This window comes from Ctenocephalides felis, unplaced genomic scaffold (genome assembly GCF_003426905.1).
Source record: "Ctenocephalides felis isolate EL2017-DRISC unplaced genomic scaffold, ASM342690v1 CF-g0.4_SCAFFOLD_01886, whole genome shotgun sequence".
Lineage (NCBI taxonomy): Eukaryota > Metazoa > Arthropoda > Insecta > Siphonaptera > Pulicidae > Ctenocephalides > Ctenocephalides felis.
The window spans coordinates 102,671,586-102,688,340 of record NW_020538040.1 but is presented as its reverse complement, the minus strand read 5'-3'; the positions used below and the strand labels follow the sequence as shown (position 1 = coordinate 102,688,340).

Sequence of the window (16,755 nt, the reverse complement as noted above, 5' to 3'; positions counted from 1 at the left end):
TGGTACTGGTGGCATCTATTAATATATGTCGAAACTATTTGACGTTTCACGTGCATTTTGGATCGTTACTTTGGTTTCAATGGACCTTTCGATCAGTTAGAACTTCAGCCTTTATACAAAACTAGGCGTAAGTGGAATTGTGCCTTAAGTGGCTTTTCACCTTAAGGCAGCTTCCATGAAAACTGTAATCGAAAGTGTAATCTTAATAAAGAAGTATTGAGATTTAGCTATTTAACTATTTATTTAGTAAAGTTTTCGTTTACACTAAAAACTAACCAATTCAATTTCCAATTGATAATTCCATCAATCATTGTGCACAAACTCATTCTATATTCTATTCTATATACTCTGTTCTAAAAGCGCGGAACGTTATTTCAAACTTTAATTAATTTTTGTAATTCAACTGTTTTAACTATTTTTTTATAGCATGTTCGTAAAGACCATTAACTCTATAGTTCTGCTGAGTTTTATTGAAAAAGTTATTTTCTTCGGTATTTAATTACCAAGAAACGGCCCTCTGATCTTTTTTGAGATACGTGCCGCCAACCTAGACAATATAATAATATGGCCGCCAAAAAAGGTGCTCATTGGCATCGACATACGAGATTTGGGCGCGTGAAAGTTTTCTCTAAAAATGTTCATAACAAAAGAAAAATTTAGAAATATTTTGGTGTTTTATGATAAATTATTTTATAGTTAGCCATTTCAATCAATTGTGTTGTAACGATTTATCCACACAAATATATCGAGTATACGTGTTCTACACGATTCGTTTTGTATGATTGCCGCCATATTTAACTTCCCGTAGGGCAAGTTATAGTAATCGCAAAAAAATCAAAAATGAAAATTTTTATATATCTTTACGTTTCAGAGGTTTCTGAACATTTTGGCATACCTTAGAAAAAATGGATGTATGTGTGTGTGTGTGTGTATGTATGTATGTACGTATGTATGTGTGTGTATGTATGTGCGGATGCAAATTTTCGTCGACGATTTCGGGAACACGGATCAACCGATTTAAATAATTCAAAAAACATTCGATTCGTATTGATAAGGAGACGTGCTGATTAGTTTTTGACGAAGGCAGGTCTAGCCGTTCCGAAGATACGGGGCAAGAAGTACCGAAAACGGTAACTCAGTTTTTAAGAGAACGGAGCGTCCGATTTGAACTTGTATTGACAAGATGAAGAATCGATAAAATTTGCATGAAGGTAGGTCTAGCGGTTTCGGAGATATGGAGGAAAAAGTAAAAAAATGAACCATTTGGCGGTCAAAAATGATCATTAGACATATGCACATCAAATTATCAGATATTTTATAGAGATTTTAACAATAAGTATACATTTTGTTAACATTCCTATGCGTTCCGTACCAATGCTTATGCGTTAGACATTGACGCGGGGCTTACGCGCTTTATATTTTGTCCCTATGCAGTTAAAGCAGTACGATTGCCTTAAAAAGAAAATTCAGATCTTCCACAATATGTCAAAATAAAGAAAAAAAATTTTTTTTCAAAAAAAAAAAAAAATTAAAAAAAAAATATTTTTTTTTTAAATTTTGTTTCAAAAAAAGTAATTTTTTGTCCAATTTATAGTTTCTCAAAAATCTTATTTTTTCAAAGTAAATTTTTTTCAAAATTGTTAATCGTTTTTAAAAAAATAATAATTTTTGGTACGGAAAGTTCCAGCAATTTGCCTTAAGGCACGATGCCTTAATTGCCTTAAGATAGAATTCCACTTACAGCTAGTTACTAACTTGCTTTTGTAAATTTTGTAAATAATTCAAACTTGTGAAAATTGAGATATTTAATTAAACTATTTAGTTGAAGTCGATATTTGAAAAATTATTTTATGCACGCCATCGAATGCTGGTGAAGCTGCTTGTAGTCGAAAAATGTCGAATTTGACTGGCGGCAAAAATGTATGTCAAAGGACCGAAGAAAAAAATCAAGCGAACGAGGCTAGAATTATTTTTCCCTCAATAGTAAGATTATAAATTAATCAAAGTCTATAATCTTTTATTTTATACTTAAATTATGTATTTATAATCATTTTCTGTTTTTCGGTATGCCCTTACTTTATCGTCCCTCATTTCATTCATTACAACAATGTCCACCAACTTATAATGCACTTCATTTAAGAAAAATATATATATATATATATATGTATAATTTACCTTGTACTTTACAGGAAAATTCTTTTAAAACTTTCTTTTCCTTCCTTATCTTTTTTAAAGTATTTTCCAGAAGCAGGAGACTGGTCTTTCGAAGATTTTCTCAACTTGTTATCAGCGGACAGGCGCCAAGGGATATCAAAGTTTTTTATACCTTCAAAATATATACAATATCAAAATTTCACTTCACATTCATATTTCTTCTTATAATATATACTTGTTAGAAACTTAATGTCTCGATCATTTATTCAACGTGAACATATTATAATAAGAAAATCATTTTAATTCGACTATTAGACTATTATTTAGTACCTTTGGACACCAAGGAAAGATGTTCGCGCCAATCAGCAGTTCTAAAACAACTAAACCATAATAACTCAATAATTACAAAAGAACTCTACGAAGAAATTTTGAAATATTTTTCTATTACACCAAAAATTGTTATAGTTTAAGTTAATAATCAAACATAACAAAATAATAAAAAATCCCAAATTAGTATATGTTTTGCACAATTAGCATGCTTATTCCATTATTTGTCTATACCGACTGCGCGCTCTACGCTATCACATGATCCAATCTGCAAGGCCAACCACACAGGGTACGGGGTGGGGGCAAAAAGTTCGGGCGGGCTTACAATTAGGAATATTTTGATAGGTGCATATGAAGAATTGCGCTTATTATCGCGCGAAGAATCAAAACCAATGAAGTAATTGCCTTCGAACGTTTCTTTATATAAAATAATGGATATGCTGATTGCAAATAATTGCAAGAAATTGGAAACTATTCTTAACACAACAACTACAATCTACTGCCATTTAGTTTATGTGTGTGTATATATTAGGATGGTCCTTAATATGGATATTTTCGAGTTTATTTGCTCCCAAAACTTCCAAATTGATAAAAAAAATTCACTGAACGTTTTAGCTCTTTATATTAACTTTAAGATAGTCCGAACTCCAACCAAATATGTTTCTTATGAAAATAACATGGAAAAAATTCTATTCCATTCCATTTGGTTTTTAGTATTTTATAACTCAGCGACAAATGAATCAAAAGTAACAATTCGTGTCATGTTTCAGTGAAAATTCGACGCTCTACAAAAGGTGTCTCATAATTTTTTGTTAAATCCATTTGATTAAGAATTATTCGAGCTCAAGTATCAAGTATAATTATTTATTGAATACTTATTTTATAAAATATATCAAATTTTTGTTGTAAATTTTTTATTCACGATCAAAATAAGCAAACACTATGTTTATTCTCAAAATTTTGATGAATATTTGTGATTTTTCAATTAATAAAACTGATAGCATTCTGATTTTCAAGATAAAAAAATGATAGTGCAGGTGAAACGTGGTATCATTTGGATAGTTAGTGGTAATCCATTTTCATATTTTCAATTTTTGCAGATTTATTTATATCGTCTATAGTATAGATACTCGATCTATATAATATCGCTTATATTCTTATAGAAATTGAATTGAGTTATTAAATTTAAAAAAAAAAAAACAAATGAAAATTTTTCCATGTTATTTCTATAAAAAAACTTTGGTTGGAGTACGGACTAACTTAAAGTTAATACTAAGAGCTAAAACTTGATTTTTTTTAATTTGGAAGCATTTTAGCCTCTGGAAGCAAAGAAATTCGAAAATATCCACTATAGGGACCCTAGTATATTATATATACAAACATACATACACACACATACACACATTATATATACAGTCGGTCAAGTAAGAGCGTGGCCGGGTTAATTTATAAAAATAATTATTTTATGAAACTTTAATATTTATATATGCATCGTATACGTTAAAAGCAAGGATGCAATTTGGTCAATATGTGTCCAGTCACCACCGGAGTCGACAATTGCCTGGCATCTCCGACGCCTGCTTTTTACTAATTTAACGGATTATTTTAGTCTGACGGCTCGTATTTTAATTTAACGGCTCGATGAGGGCAGTACGTGCTCATATAGAACTTTCATCAGTGAAAATGACATTTTCAAAATCTCTAACAATATTTTCATGTGCTCAAGCGGAAATGAAGCACATGTTTTTCAGTCGTCAGAGACTTCCCCGTTGTGTTGCGCCATTTCAGATCATGAATACGAAGAAAGGTTCAGATAGTTTTGTAGATATTTTTGTAGATATTTCTAAACATTTTGCCATTAATTTTGCTCGTCCTTGCTGCAGTGTTAAAGCAGGATTCCGCAAATACCCATTCACTGTTCTTTTTTCTTCTTTTTTATTTGAACCACGTTCTGATAAATCATCGACATTTTTAGCAACTTTATATAGGTGTATCGAATTCTGTACAAATGTCTTCAACTTTCTCATATGTTTAGCAGCAGCTGATTGCTACAATTGGGTACCTTTTAGGTGCATGCAAAAGGCGCAGCCTCGTAGCGCGACGCGTAACTTAGCACTCATGGCGTTTAACGTAATTTTTTCTCAAAAGATGAACTGCAACTAAACCTTTTTTGACAATGCATCAAGGATAAAGCTTCACTTTATCGGCTCACGAAAGAATGAGACCGAAATCTTTCATTAACTGTCGTTAAAGTCGGCCACGCTCTTACTTGACTGTATATGTATATATATATATATATATATATATATGTATATATATATATGTATATATATATATGTATATATATATATATGTATATATATATGTATATATATATGTATATATGTATATATATATATATATATTTATATTATATATATATATATATATTTAATACGAGTTTAAAAGTCGGGAGTTACATCAATTAAATTAGTATAAAGTTATTTCAATTCTTTAATATATAATGTATACAGTGATTTCTCGACTTACGAGTGACTCGGTATATGTGTGTATCGACATACGAGCCATGAAAGGAGAGATTCATTGTTTAAAGTAAGAGTGTTATCAAAAAATGTTAATGACAAAATGAAAACATAATACATTTTGTCAGTTGTTACAGTAATTTTCCTACCATGGAAATACTTTGGCTATATAGTACTAAATTATTTTATAGTTAGTCATTTCAATTATTTATTATTATCATTTCAACGTCTGAAATTTTAACTATGCATTAATTGTGATTGTACAGCTAAATATGTCGAGTTTGCCTTTCTACTATTTGTTAATTTCAAAAATATAATTTACTTTTATATCCGTCGGTCTAAAGAAAAGTACCAAGCCCCTTGAATTAAAGGGTGAAATTTTTGGAAAATATGAGGATGGTGAGGATGTACGAGCGTAACACATCATAGATATGTACTGTGCAAACAGAAGTAGTTGATAAAGGGCACAACTCCAGCTAAAAGCTTTACAATAATTTATAAGCAGCTTGAAGTGCTTTGAATATTTGTGAATAGAAATCTGCCCGAAAAAGTTCCGACAGTTTGAGCATGGGAGTAGATCAACGGAAACATGTCTAACTCATTTCCTAATTCAATATCATCAGACAGCAAAAATAATAATTAAATTAGTAAATAGTAAATTTATGTTTAATATTAAAAAAAAAACTCATCAAAAACTTTCCATTGCTTTCCATTCCATTTCCACATTTCCTGTCCAAACTTCTGCTTACTGGTTCTGCGCTTCGGCTGTCAGTTCCCAGTATTTCCTATTCTTCACCAAGCTTCTTCTTCCCATTTCTTTCAGTCCTTCTATTTTACCTTCGACTACGTTGTGTAATAGGCACTCTTTTCTTTTCAGAATCGTGCTCAGTAGAGTCCTTTTTTCGCCCACTCTTTTCAGGACTTCTTCATTTGTTATCTTGTCTTTTCCCTTTATCTTCTCCATTCGCCTCCAGCACCACATTTCAAAACCCTTCAGGTAGTTCTTTTCGGCCTTTCTTAGAGTCCATATCTACAGAGCTATACTCCAGACATAGCACTTTATTATTCTCTTCCGCAAATCGAGATTCAGTTTGCTCGTCAGTAGCTCGTCTTTCTTTGTAAATGCCGCCTTGGCGCTTGCGATCCTTGTCCTGATTCCTCTCGTGCAGAATCCGTCTCTGGTCAGGATGTTTCCTAGGTATTTGAAATGATCCACGTCTTCTAATTCTCGATTTCCTACCGGTATCCTCAGGGGCTCATTTTGTTTCGTAATTCTCATCACTTTCGACTTGTCGATGTTGCCCATTCCGTATCTTCTACCCACTTCGACAATTCTACTCATCGTGTTTTGTAGCTCGCTTTTTTCGATATTACCTCTAGATCATCAGCGTACTTTATTGTGGTGATTTTTCTTCCTTCGATCAAAAAATCTCCAGTGTTTTTAAGTGCCTAGTTGACAAGCCATTCTCTGTACAGGTTGAATAGGATCCGTCAGATGCCGCACCCCTCTTCCTATTTTAACGCTGTTTGTATCACTCTGGTTAACTCGAATCTTCACTTTCAGTCCCATATACAAATTTTAAATCAACTTGCGGCCTTTCGAATCTACATTAATAGATTTTGAAATTCCCATAAATTTGCTCCTGTTAAAGGCCAAACTATAAAACAGAAGCATATGTCCTCCTTAACGTCCAGGCATCTGTCTGACATTATCATCGATATTTCTATAGCGTCCCCGGTGCCTCTTCCTTTTCTGAAACCAAACTGGTATTCGTTCATGTGTTCCTCGATCTTATTTTCTACTTGTCTCGTAAGGATTTTGGCCAGAACCTTACCTGTGTGCTAAGTCAAACTGATTGTCCTGTGGTCGCTGCACTTGTTTGCTTTGGGCTTTTTCTGAAGAGCTATCATCGTGACATTCAAGAAGTCCAATGGCCATTCGACCGTTCGGTATATTTAGTTTTACATTTCGATTTCCTTAATCCGTTGTTGCTCATCTCTATCAGCAAGTCCGCCAGTATGTCGTCATCGCTCGTTCTTTCTTCTCATGCCCTTTATTGCTTGCTCGACGTCGCTTTTCAATAGGCACGGTCCCTTGTCTTTGTTCACTTTTTTCTCTTCTTCGATCTTAATATTATCAGGACGATTTTTTCTATCGTACAAATTATCAATGTATTTCTCCCATACGCTGAGATTTTTTTTGTGGTCTGTCATTCCATTTTCCTTATTGTCTTCAGTCCAGTCCATCTCCTTTGTAGCCTGAAACATTAAGTCGTACCTACCTCGTTTTTGATGTTCCAATATCCTGTTGACGTTTCGCCTGTTACGTTTCCTGTATCCATGTATTTCGCCTTTGCCTTCCACGTTTCCCGCCTCAATTCATTATTCAATTTTCTATACATCCTAAAATCTGTACTTCTATACTTTCTGCGCTTATCCATTTTCTTTATCATTTCCTGGGTTATCCACGGCTTTTAAGCTACTTTTCTAGCTTTTCGATGTTGTCTTCGAGCGTTTCCAGAAGTAAACTTTTTTACCTTATTCCAATCATTCTCTACTTTCTCTTCCCCATATTTCATTACGCAGAACTTTGTTTCCATTTCTCTCCTCACTTCGACTCTATTATTCTTCAAGTTCTCTAGATTCCATCTCCGTTTCCTTTTACCTGTTTTGCGGATATTCTTCAGTTTTGTCTCTATATGGGCCGTCAACAAATTATGATCGTAGTCTAAATCGGCTTCTGGAAAAGCCTTTACGCCCTTCACGCTATTTATGAATTTGTTATGACGATGATGTAGTCAATCTCATATCGCTCGCTGTCTCCCAAGCTTTTCCAGGTATACGGCTTTGCCTTTCGCTTTTTAACCACGTGTTTGCTATCATGAGATTATTACTGCGGCAGAAGTCAATAAGCATACTTTGCCTGTCGTTCCTTCTGCCTAATCCGTATTTGCCCACAATCTTTTTTTCGGACTCCTTTCCGACTACTCCATTAAAATCTCCCATGATCACCACGTTGACCTTTCCTTTGTCTGCCTGAGACAACATCCCGTCTATCTGTTCGTAGATATGTTATACCTCCGCCTCGTCGTGGCTCGATTCCGGCATGTACACCTGTACCACCAGCACATCCACCGGCTCCGCTGTCAGTCGTACTCATCAGACGCAGATAACTCACGCAGTTCACATTTGGTACATTGTGAAACCGTCCGATTCGGTTTCATCCTGTCTTTGCCACCTTATCTAACTCAGTCCCACGACGTCCACTCTACACTTGTCCATTTCCTTCTTGAGGTTCTCCAGTTTTCCTGCCCTCACGGATAGCCGATTTCGTTGTTTCTAGCTCATCGTTGCCTACCCCCCACGAAAAGTAAATACTAAATATAATATATAATTTTTATTATCATGTTGATTAAACAAATATTAAGTTGTATTTTACACTGAAAATATTAGTAATAAATTTTATTTTTGTTTGAATATATATCTGATTTATTTTTGTATCACTTGAAAACTTAATAACTATTTTTTAAGAAGAAAATTGAAGAGATTTATAATTAAAAAAAAATTACATTACTATTATAGATTTTTTTTCAATTTTTACAAAATACATATTTTTCTACATATAAGTAATTTGAATAATATAAAAATGATTAAATATGTGTTATTAAACTTTCACAGCTATTATACATTTTAAACAATTGTCTACTCATATGAAATAAAAAATATTCATTTAGAACGTAAATTCTAATGTACATTAACTAAAATCTATATAATACATATCAAATAATATTTTTTGTTATTATTTTAAGTAAGTAATAAACAAAAACCAATATTTTAACAATATGGAATGTCATGTTCGTTAAGTTCCTTAATATTATTTAATAACGATTAAACCCAACGAAACATTTATAAATAGTTATATTTATTATATATTTTAAAATAAGTTATTTTATAATACTAATGTTATTTGCATCGTGTGTAATTTGAATATGAACTCAAATTATACAAACCGATAATGATTAAACTATAATCAAATATTTTGTGATTTCATCCAAGCATATTCACTACGCATTGAACTCATAAAGCTCGTAAATAAATATATTGAAAATAAAACTTAATTATTATATTTAACAAAATTGCACTTCACGCATGCATTGTATGGTCTTTTCACTAAATTTAAAATTTTGTGAGATATAACAATTATAACACAACCACAAATATTATAATCTCCGTCAATGACTTTAGTAGATCTGTCATGTCAAACTATGGTTATTAGCAATTAGTGATAACACGCGATCATTTATATAGCATAATTAAATTAAATAAATTAATATTTCACAATGGCACAAACATTCACACTTGTCAAAAAGTCCGTTACGATATTTTTACTAATAGACCAGCCGCGGCGTCAATCTGCACGTAGTCGCCGGTTGAAATTATTTCGGTCGCACCATGGGCGCCCACTATGCAAGGTAAACCGAATTCGCGAGCAACCAGCGCACCTGCAAAAAGACAAATGCACGTACATAATTGTAATTATTTTGATATCCTAATAGAAAAATAGATGATTGCCACCAATTCATACGATAAAAGTGAAAATTACACCAGTTAATAGTACTATAAGCGGGGCGGGAAAATATACCCGTACCTTTACTTATTAGCGGGCCGGGGTATTATATACAATACATTTAGTTTTTCGTCGTTTATTTAATATTTGGATAATTAACAATATATGAATTAATTTCATTTGTCATTTTTTTACATTTCTTCAAACGACTTTAAATTTTCATTCCAAATATTTTAATTTGTATACATTAGTAAAACCTACATTTACTAAAATCTAACAAAAAACTATAGTACTAGGCAGGTCGGTGCTTTTTGTAACAGTTTATCTTCTATATATATATATATAAATGAATCGGGTTTTCCTTCCTGACGAAATAACTCCAGAACGCACGAACCGATTTCGACAATTTTGCATTCTTTGGAAAGGTCTCGGGCTCCGCAAAGCTTATAGCTAAGAAAATTAGAGGTGCATGGCATCGTGCCCTAATGCAAATTGCTGGAACTTCACGCACCGTAATTAAAAATTCGAGTAATAAAAATAATCAATAATTGTTTTAAATAATTGCAAATAGATTATTTTCTATATATATAAAAATAAGTCAGGTTTTCCTTCCTGATCAAATTTTTCCTTTTCAAATATAAAACAAACAAAAAATTTCTTCATCTTTCTCGCGAAACCATCTGGTGGCGAAACGGATTTCGTCAGGTTTGCTAGTTTTAAATAAATATATCTTGAGATACAATGATTATATTTTTACAAAAAAATAGATAGATACTGTAATTAATCCTCTATTACATGAAAATAACTCTATAATATAACTATTGTTATTTATTTCACAATTAATCAATTTATAGAAAAAGTGCGGTTTTAAAACTTACCGCGTATTTGGGCAAGTTGTAATATTTACTGAGAAAGTAGTAACGACAATAATACCTCTGATAATTTATTGTTTGCTTCGTCTTAAGAAAATTAACTTAAAGTAAATAATTCTTCTAAAAAATCAACGTATACTCCTATAATACAAATAAAATGTATAGTCTCTCCTCTAACAAATTCTTATCATAAATTAACGTAAATAATTAATATGAACAATATATCTCCTGTTTGTCGAACAGGTAATACATGTCCAACTGTTACATGCCCACATCTTACAAACTATAAGTTACACCCCATTTTCTTCACTTGAATCTGTATAGGCTTCGCTACATTCCAGACTAGCTTTAAGGTTTTGTATCAACTAAGTCCAAAAATTTAAAGTTAGTTAATAATCATAAAGCAACCCGAAATTTAATGATAGTGCAGTTATATATATCCTGACAAAAATAATGCAGCTGCACACTTTTGTAATCCGTTTTATCGATTTTTGGGGCAATAGCCATGACAACATTATGCGGGGGCGTTTGCATATTCAATCGGACCGAAGAAATATTTTATATCTTTTAGGATCTTATTGAAAAATCCCTGTTACTACTTACCTATATCACAGTAAGCCCATTGAAGTTTTGGAGTTTTATAATAATAGCTAACGAATGTAATAAAACTTACCATGAGATATCAGCCCTCCTAGTTCAGTTACAACTCCGGCAAGCATCGGAAAATAAGGTGACCAACCAACATCTATGCTGATAGTTATCAAGATGTCACCTTGTCTAATATTGTGAACCTATACAATAATTACGAAAATCAAGCATTATGGATATTATTAATCTGTTAATCACTTATTCGCTACGAGATGAGTGACACTGTTGTTACCTGTTGTAATCATTTCCATAAAAATGCAATTACAAATTAAAAATAATACTTGCAAAAATACTAAAAACCACAATGACAAATTAAAATTCTCAATAATTTAAAATGTCATTTTACATCTATAGACGACACTTGTAGCGAAAGAGTTAAGATTTATTTATTACCTCCTCATAATTATGAAGTACACAAGCGCGACCCTTAGCTCCGCCTTCAGAAACTGGAGCTCCTTCAACCCTAACTATGTCTTCTAATATCGCAGCGCCATTTGGAATAGTTTTACATTTTTGAGAACAGCCAAATCTCATTGCCTCCCATTGAGGGAATAGTCTTTTTCTCCTCCAAGCTCTTCAATAATATAATAATGACATATTACACAAGAAACAAAGTAGCATATTTAACTTTATAGACAGATAATGTATAGTGTGATTTTAGCTGTTACTTACTTCGATAATATTGTAGGATTCCGAGTCTCCAGGAACTTCCCGATTTCTGGATGAGACATAAAAAATATTAGATCGGTTTCCGGTAACAAGCCGTCCCTTTGCATCATATCGGCAAGGCGTCTGTAGGCTAAACGAAAGCTATGTATCACAGATACTATGGCCGCTTTTGTAGATTCTCGTCTTGAAACTGATTTTTGACAAAATGGTATTATTTTCTCAAGAAGGATTCTGTACCAAAATAGAAAAAACAGGTTAATGTTATACTATAATTTTATTTATTATAATAAAATCTACTTTTAATGCTACCTTGTCACTTTTCGTGTAGGAGATTTGAGATTAGCAATCACATCCGATACTTGTAAAGGATGTTTAAATCCTTCGTAAATGGGTTTGATAACTGGAACGGACAATGCAGCTTGAAGGGCTACAAACAAAGTTTCGGGTCTTAGACCCCAAGTTTCTGTGTATAAATCCAACTGTAAAAGATTAAACTAGAATTTACAACGATATATAAATATATTCTTATCAGAACTATATTCTCTATAGCATACACCTATGACATACACAATTAAAACCGCAGTTTGTACGATTTGAACAAAATTTTGTTTTCATCTAGTTTACTTCAAACAAAATTAAACAAAACACGAATTATATTTTTGATATTTCGATTTTTTAAAGTAGCATTTTCATCCGATCTAAATTTAATAATAAATTACGTAAATTTTCTTAGTTATTAGTAAATTCATTTTGTATGATGCCTATATCCGATTTTTTTTTTCATTGTCCAACAGTGAACGTTTTTACAACAATATTTTTGGTCGCCTTTTCCGTAAATCGTCTTCTTACTAGTTTCGGCTTGGGTTTTAATTGGTTTTGGGGAGCAAATCAGGCTGACGAGAAGCGCAACGATGAACCGGACAATGAATCAGGATCTGGAACAGAACGAGAACCAGTACCGGAACCGGAACCTGAAACCGACTCTGAATCCGACCCAGGATTCGACACTGAATCCGACTCTGAATCCGACTCCATATCCGACTCAGCGTCCGAATCCGATTCAGAATCAGACGTATCCGGTGATGGGTATTATGGTAAAATTAGTGATTAGCAATATAATGTCAAAAATAAATAGACGTAATAACCCCACAGAGATAAAATCGGTTAACTTAATTCTATCTCTTGCACCCAATTGCCATGTTAAAGGTATGATCAATGTGTGTTTGAAGATTTAAAAAAATGTTATTTATAAGGCATTTGTGATGAAAACCCGATTTAGTTTTACGCAATAGTTTTTGGATTAGATTATTCAATTTTTATTATATTTCACAATTTTTTCTAAAAAGTAATAATTATATTCAAGTAAAAATGAAATTAACCAGAGTTAACACCCTGCAAGGAAAAGTGTTTTTTTTACAAAATACTGCGGAGACAGGGCGTCAGACTGTCGAAACTAACGGGCGGTGATTATAAAAACTATAGCTTAATTATTAAACTACAAAACCAGTACAAAGTTGCAAAAACAGTCTTTAAGAGGGCACCAGTCATTAGCACAAAGCAATCTGTCTTTGTTTATATAAGAAAAGTCATTAAATCCGAGTGTTTTATAAGAAATTTTATATTGAAACTAAACTAAGGTATCGGTCAATATATCTAGTCGTCATTCTAAGCAGATTCTACTGCGTAGATAAGTATATATATACATATACTCGTATATACGGTTCGAACTAACTCGGCGTCCTCGTCGTGGGGGGTGGGCAACGAACAGCTAGAAAACCGTGGATAACCCAGGAGATAATAAAGAAAATGGATGAGCGTAGAAAGTACAAAAATAAGAATGTATAGAAATTTGAATAATGAATTAAGGCAAGAAACGGAGAAGACAAAGGTGAAATACATGGACGAAACGTGCAACAGAATAATGGAACATCAAAAAGAAAGAAGAAAAAAGAAATGTACTGGAATAAAAGGAAAAGCTGAAAAACATACGAAATGGAAGACAAAAATGGAAATAGAGTGAGTGACCTCAAGAAAATTCTCAGAGTATAGGAAAAATGCATTGAGAAATTGTACGATAGAGAAAATCGTCCTAAGATGAGAAGAAAGAAAGTAACCGAAGATGACGACATACCGGCGGACCTGCTGAAAGAGCTGGGCAACAACGGATTGAGGAAACTGACCAAATTGTTGAATTATATATACCGAACGGGCAAATGGCCAAATGACTTTCTGAACACCACAATGATAGCTTTTCAGAAAAAACCCAAAGGGATTAAATGCAGCGACCACAGGACGATCAGTTTAACTTCGCACACAAGAAAGTTTCTGGCCAAAATCCTTACGAGACGACTCGAAAATAAGATCGAGCAGCACATGGGCGAGGACTAGTTTGGTTTCAGAAAGGTAAGAGGCATCAAGGACGCTATCGGAATATTAAGGATAAAGTCGGACAGATGACTCGACGTTAACGAGGACATTTGAGGATTTTTAACAGATAACGAGGACTTTTGACAGAGTAAACTGGAGTAAACTTATGTGAATTTTCAAATCTATTAACGTCGAATGGAGGGATCGCAGGCTCATTCAGAATCTGTATATGGCACAGAAAGTAAAGGTTCGAGTGAACCAGAGAGATACAAACAGCGTTGAAATAGGTAGAGAAGTGCGGCGAGGATGCTGTATGTCACCGATCCTATTGAACCTGTACGGAGAATGGCTCATCAACGAGGCACTTGAAGGCGCAGGAGATTTTTCGATTGAAGGAAGAAGAATCACTACCATAAAGTACGCTGATGATCCAGTAGTGATATCGAAAAACCAAACCGAGCTGCAAAACACGATGAGCGGAATCATTGAAGTGGATAGAAGATACGAAATGGAAATCAACATAGATATTCGAAAGTGATGAGAATCACAAAAAGAAATAATCCCCTGAGGATAACGGTAGAAAATCGAGAATTAGAAGACATAGATCATTTCAAATACCTGGGAAGCATACTGACCAGAGACAGATACTGCACGAAAGAGATCAGGACAAGGAATGTTATTGACGAGCAAACTCAGTCTCGACTTGCGGATGAGACTAATAAAGTGCTACGTCTGGAGCATAGCTCTGTATGGATCGGGCACATGGACTCTAAGATAGGCCGATAAAAACTACCTCGAGAGATTTGAAATGTGGTGCTGGAGGCGAATGGAAAAGATAAAGTAGAAAGACAAAATAACATATGAAGTGGTCCTGAGATGAGTAAGCAAAGAAAGGTTCCTACTGAGCACAATTCTAAGAAGAAAAGGAAACTGGATCGGACCTCTTCTGCAAAAAAAGTGCCTGTTGCACGACGTCGTCGAGGGTAAAGTAAAAGAAATAAAAGGAATGGGAAGAAGAATAATGCAAACGATTGACGACTTACGCGAGAAGAGAAGATACAGGGAACTGAAAGCCGAAGCACAGAATCAAGAAGCATGGAAGCAGAAGGAAAGGAAAATACATGAAAATATAGAGAAGGGGAAATAATAGTAATAGGAATGATAAACGAAGGGTAAAGGAATCATTTATTTGTGGTGGCTCTCACACCATGGACCTGCAGACTCGGGCAGACTTCCATTTATGATTACTATTATTATTATTATTATTATTATATACAGGGTAGAGCGGTGTTTAACAATCCGCGGGTAAATTGTTCACCACCAATATCTCAAAAACAAGTAACGTTAACCCCTCGATTTTTACAACGTTACTGTCAAGAGGTAAACGACAATGTTCAAAAATCCATAACAAAAGTATTTTCTTTCGTTGTTAGTTTTTTTGGTTGTAAGCACTGTTGTTTAGTTTACAAGACCTTAATATAATTTTTATAAGGATACATTATTCAATGATTTCATCAGATGTAAAGTTATTTTTAAGTTGGATTCAACAGCTTTTATATAACCTCTATAAAAACTTACACGTGAGTGGGGTAAAAAGAACGAACCAAACATTTACACAAAAGTGTCATAATAAAAAATAGTAAATAAAAAAATAAAATTAAGCTAAAAAAATAATTTTAGAAAAGATGAATTAAATAGTTCTGCTGATGAATATTTCTGATAAAATACCGAATCAAGGTTGTGTACAGTGTTATCTCTGTAAAAAATGTACCCATAAAATTTATATTTTGCGTTAGTTAGAAAATGTAGATATTATTTAGAAAATTTCCTTTAAAATTAAAAATAATTTTCTCATATCAATTTTCTCAACAAAAGTATTTTTTTGGTTTTGGGCTCTTGTATACTTGTATTTAAGTTATGATACCTAAATATAATTTTGAGATTTATGTTATTTAATTATTTTATAAGATGTATTAGATATAACATTGTAGATGTTTAAGTTAGATACAACAGTTTTTTTTCTATTACCTCTATGAAAGCTTACATGTGAGTGGGGTAAAAAGGACCTACTTAACATTTACATTGGCAAAGGTGTAAGCAATAAGAAATAGTAAATAAAAAAATAAATAAATTTAAATAAAATCATTTTTACTAGAATTAATTATATTAATAGTTATTCGACATCACCTGATGACTACTTCTTTCGAAATATAAGATTAAGATTACATGTATACAAGGAAATCTTTGTAAAAAGTGTTCCTATAAAATTTGCTTTTCACATTGGTTAAAAAATGTAGCTACTATTTCGTACAATCCCTGTAGTATTAAAAAAAGACGTTGTATCTGCATGCCACCTGGCTGCCTATTTTTACCGCGCCCGCGGTGCAAAAGGTGACATATGACAAATTTCAGAATATAGTAGAAAAAACATATTTCTATAATGAGTTAACTGAAAATTTGACTAAACATAGTTCGATAGTTGTTTGTTTCATACATGTTGTGTGTTGTCATGTAGTTCTCATTTAATTTAGACAGTATAGTTACTGATGTTCAATTTAGACCTTTGTGGATCGCCCTTCCCTACCCTACCTTACCCTACCCTATATTAACAATTCCTTATATTTCGCAA

At 33.0% G+C, this 16,755-nt stretch overlaps 1 protein-coding gene across 1 annotated transcript in view; it reads right to left on the bottom strand.

The window, feature by feature from the left end:
• Positions 1-9,238: 9,238 nt before the first annotated feature.
• Positions 9,239-16,755, bottom strand: part of LOC113375623 (prodigiosin synthesizing transferase PigC-like) — a gene marked incomplete at its 5' end in the record, with an annotated part of 26,029 nt that continues 18,512 nt past the window's right edge. The window contains 5 exons of the mRNA XM_026615554.1: positions 9,239-9,505; positions 11,116-11,233; positions 11,484-11,664; positions 11,763-11,990; positions 12,069-12,238. Coding sequence (XP_026471339.1) covers positions 9,378-9,505; positions 11,116-11,233; positions 11,484-11,664; positions 11,763-11,990; positions 12,069-12,238 — 825 coding nt within the window. The remainder of the gene's footprint in view (positions 9,506-11,115; positions 11,234-11,483; positions 11,665-11,762; positions 11,991-12,068; positions 12,239-16,755) is intronic.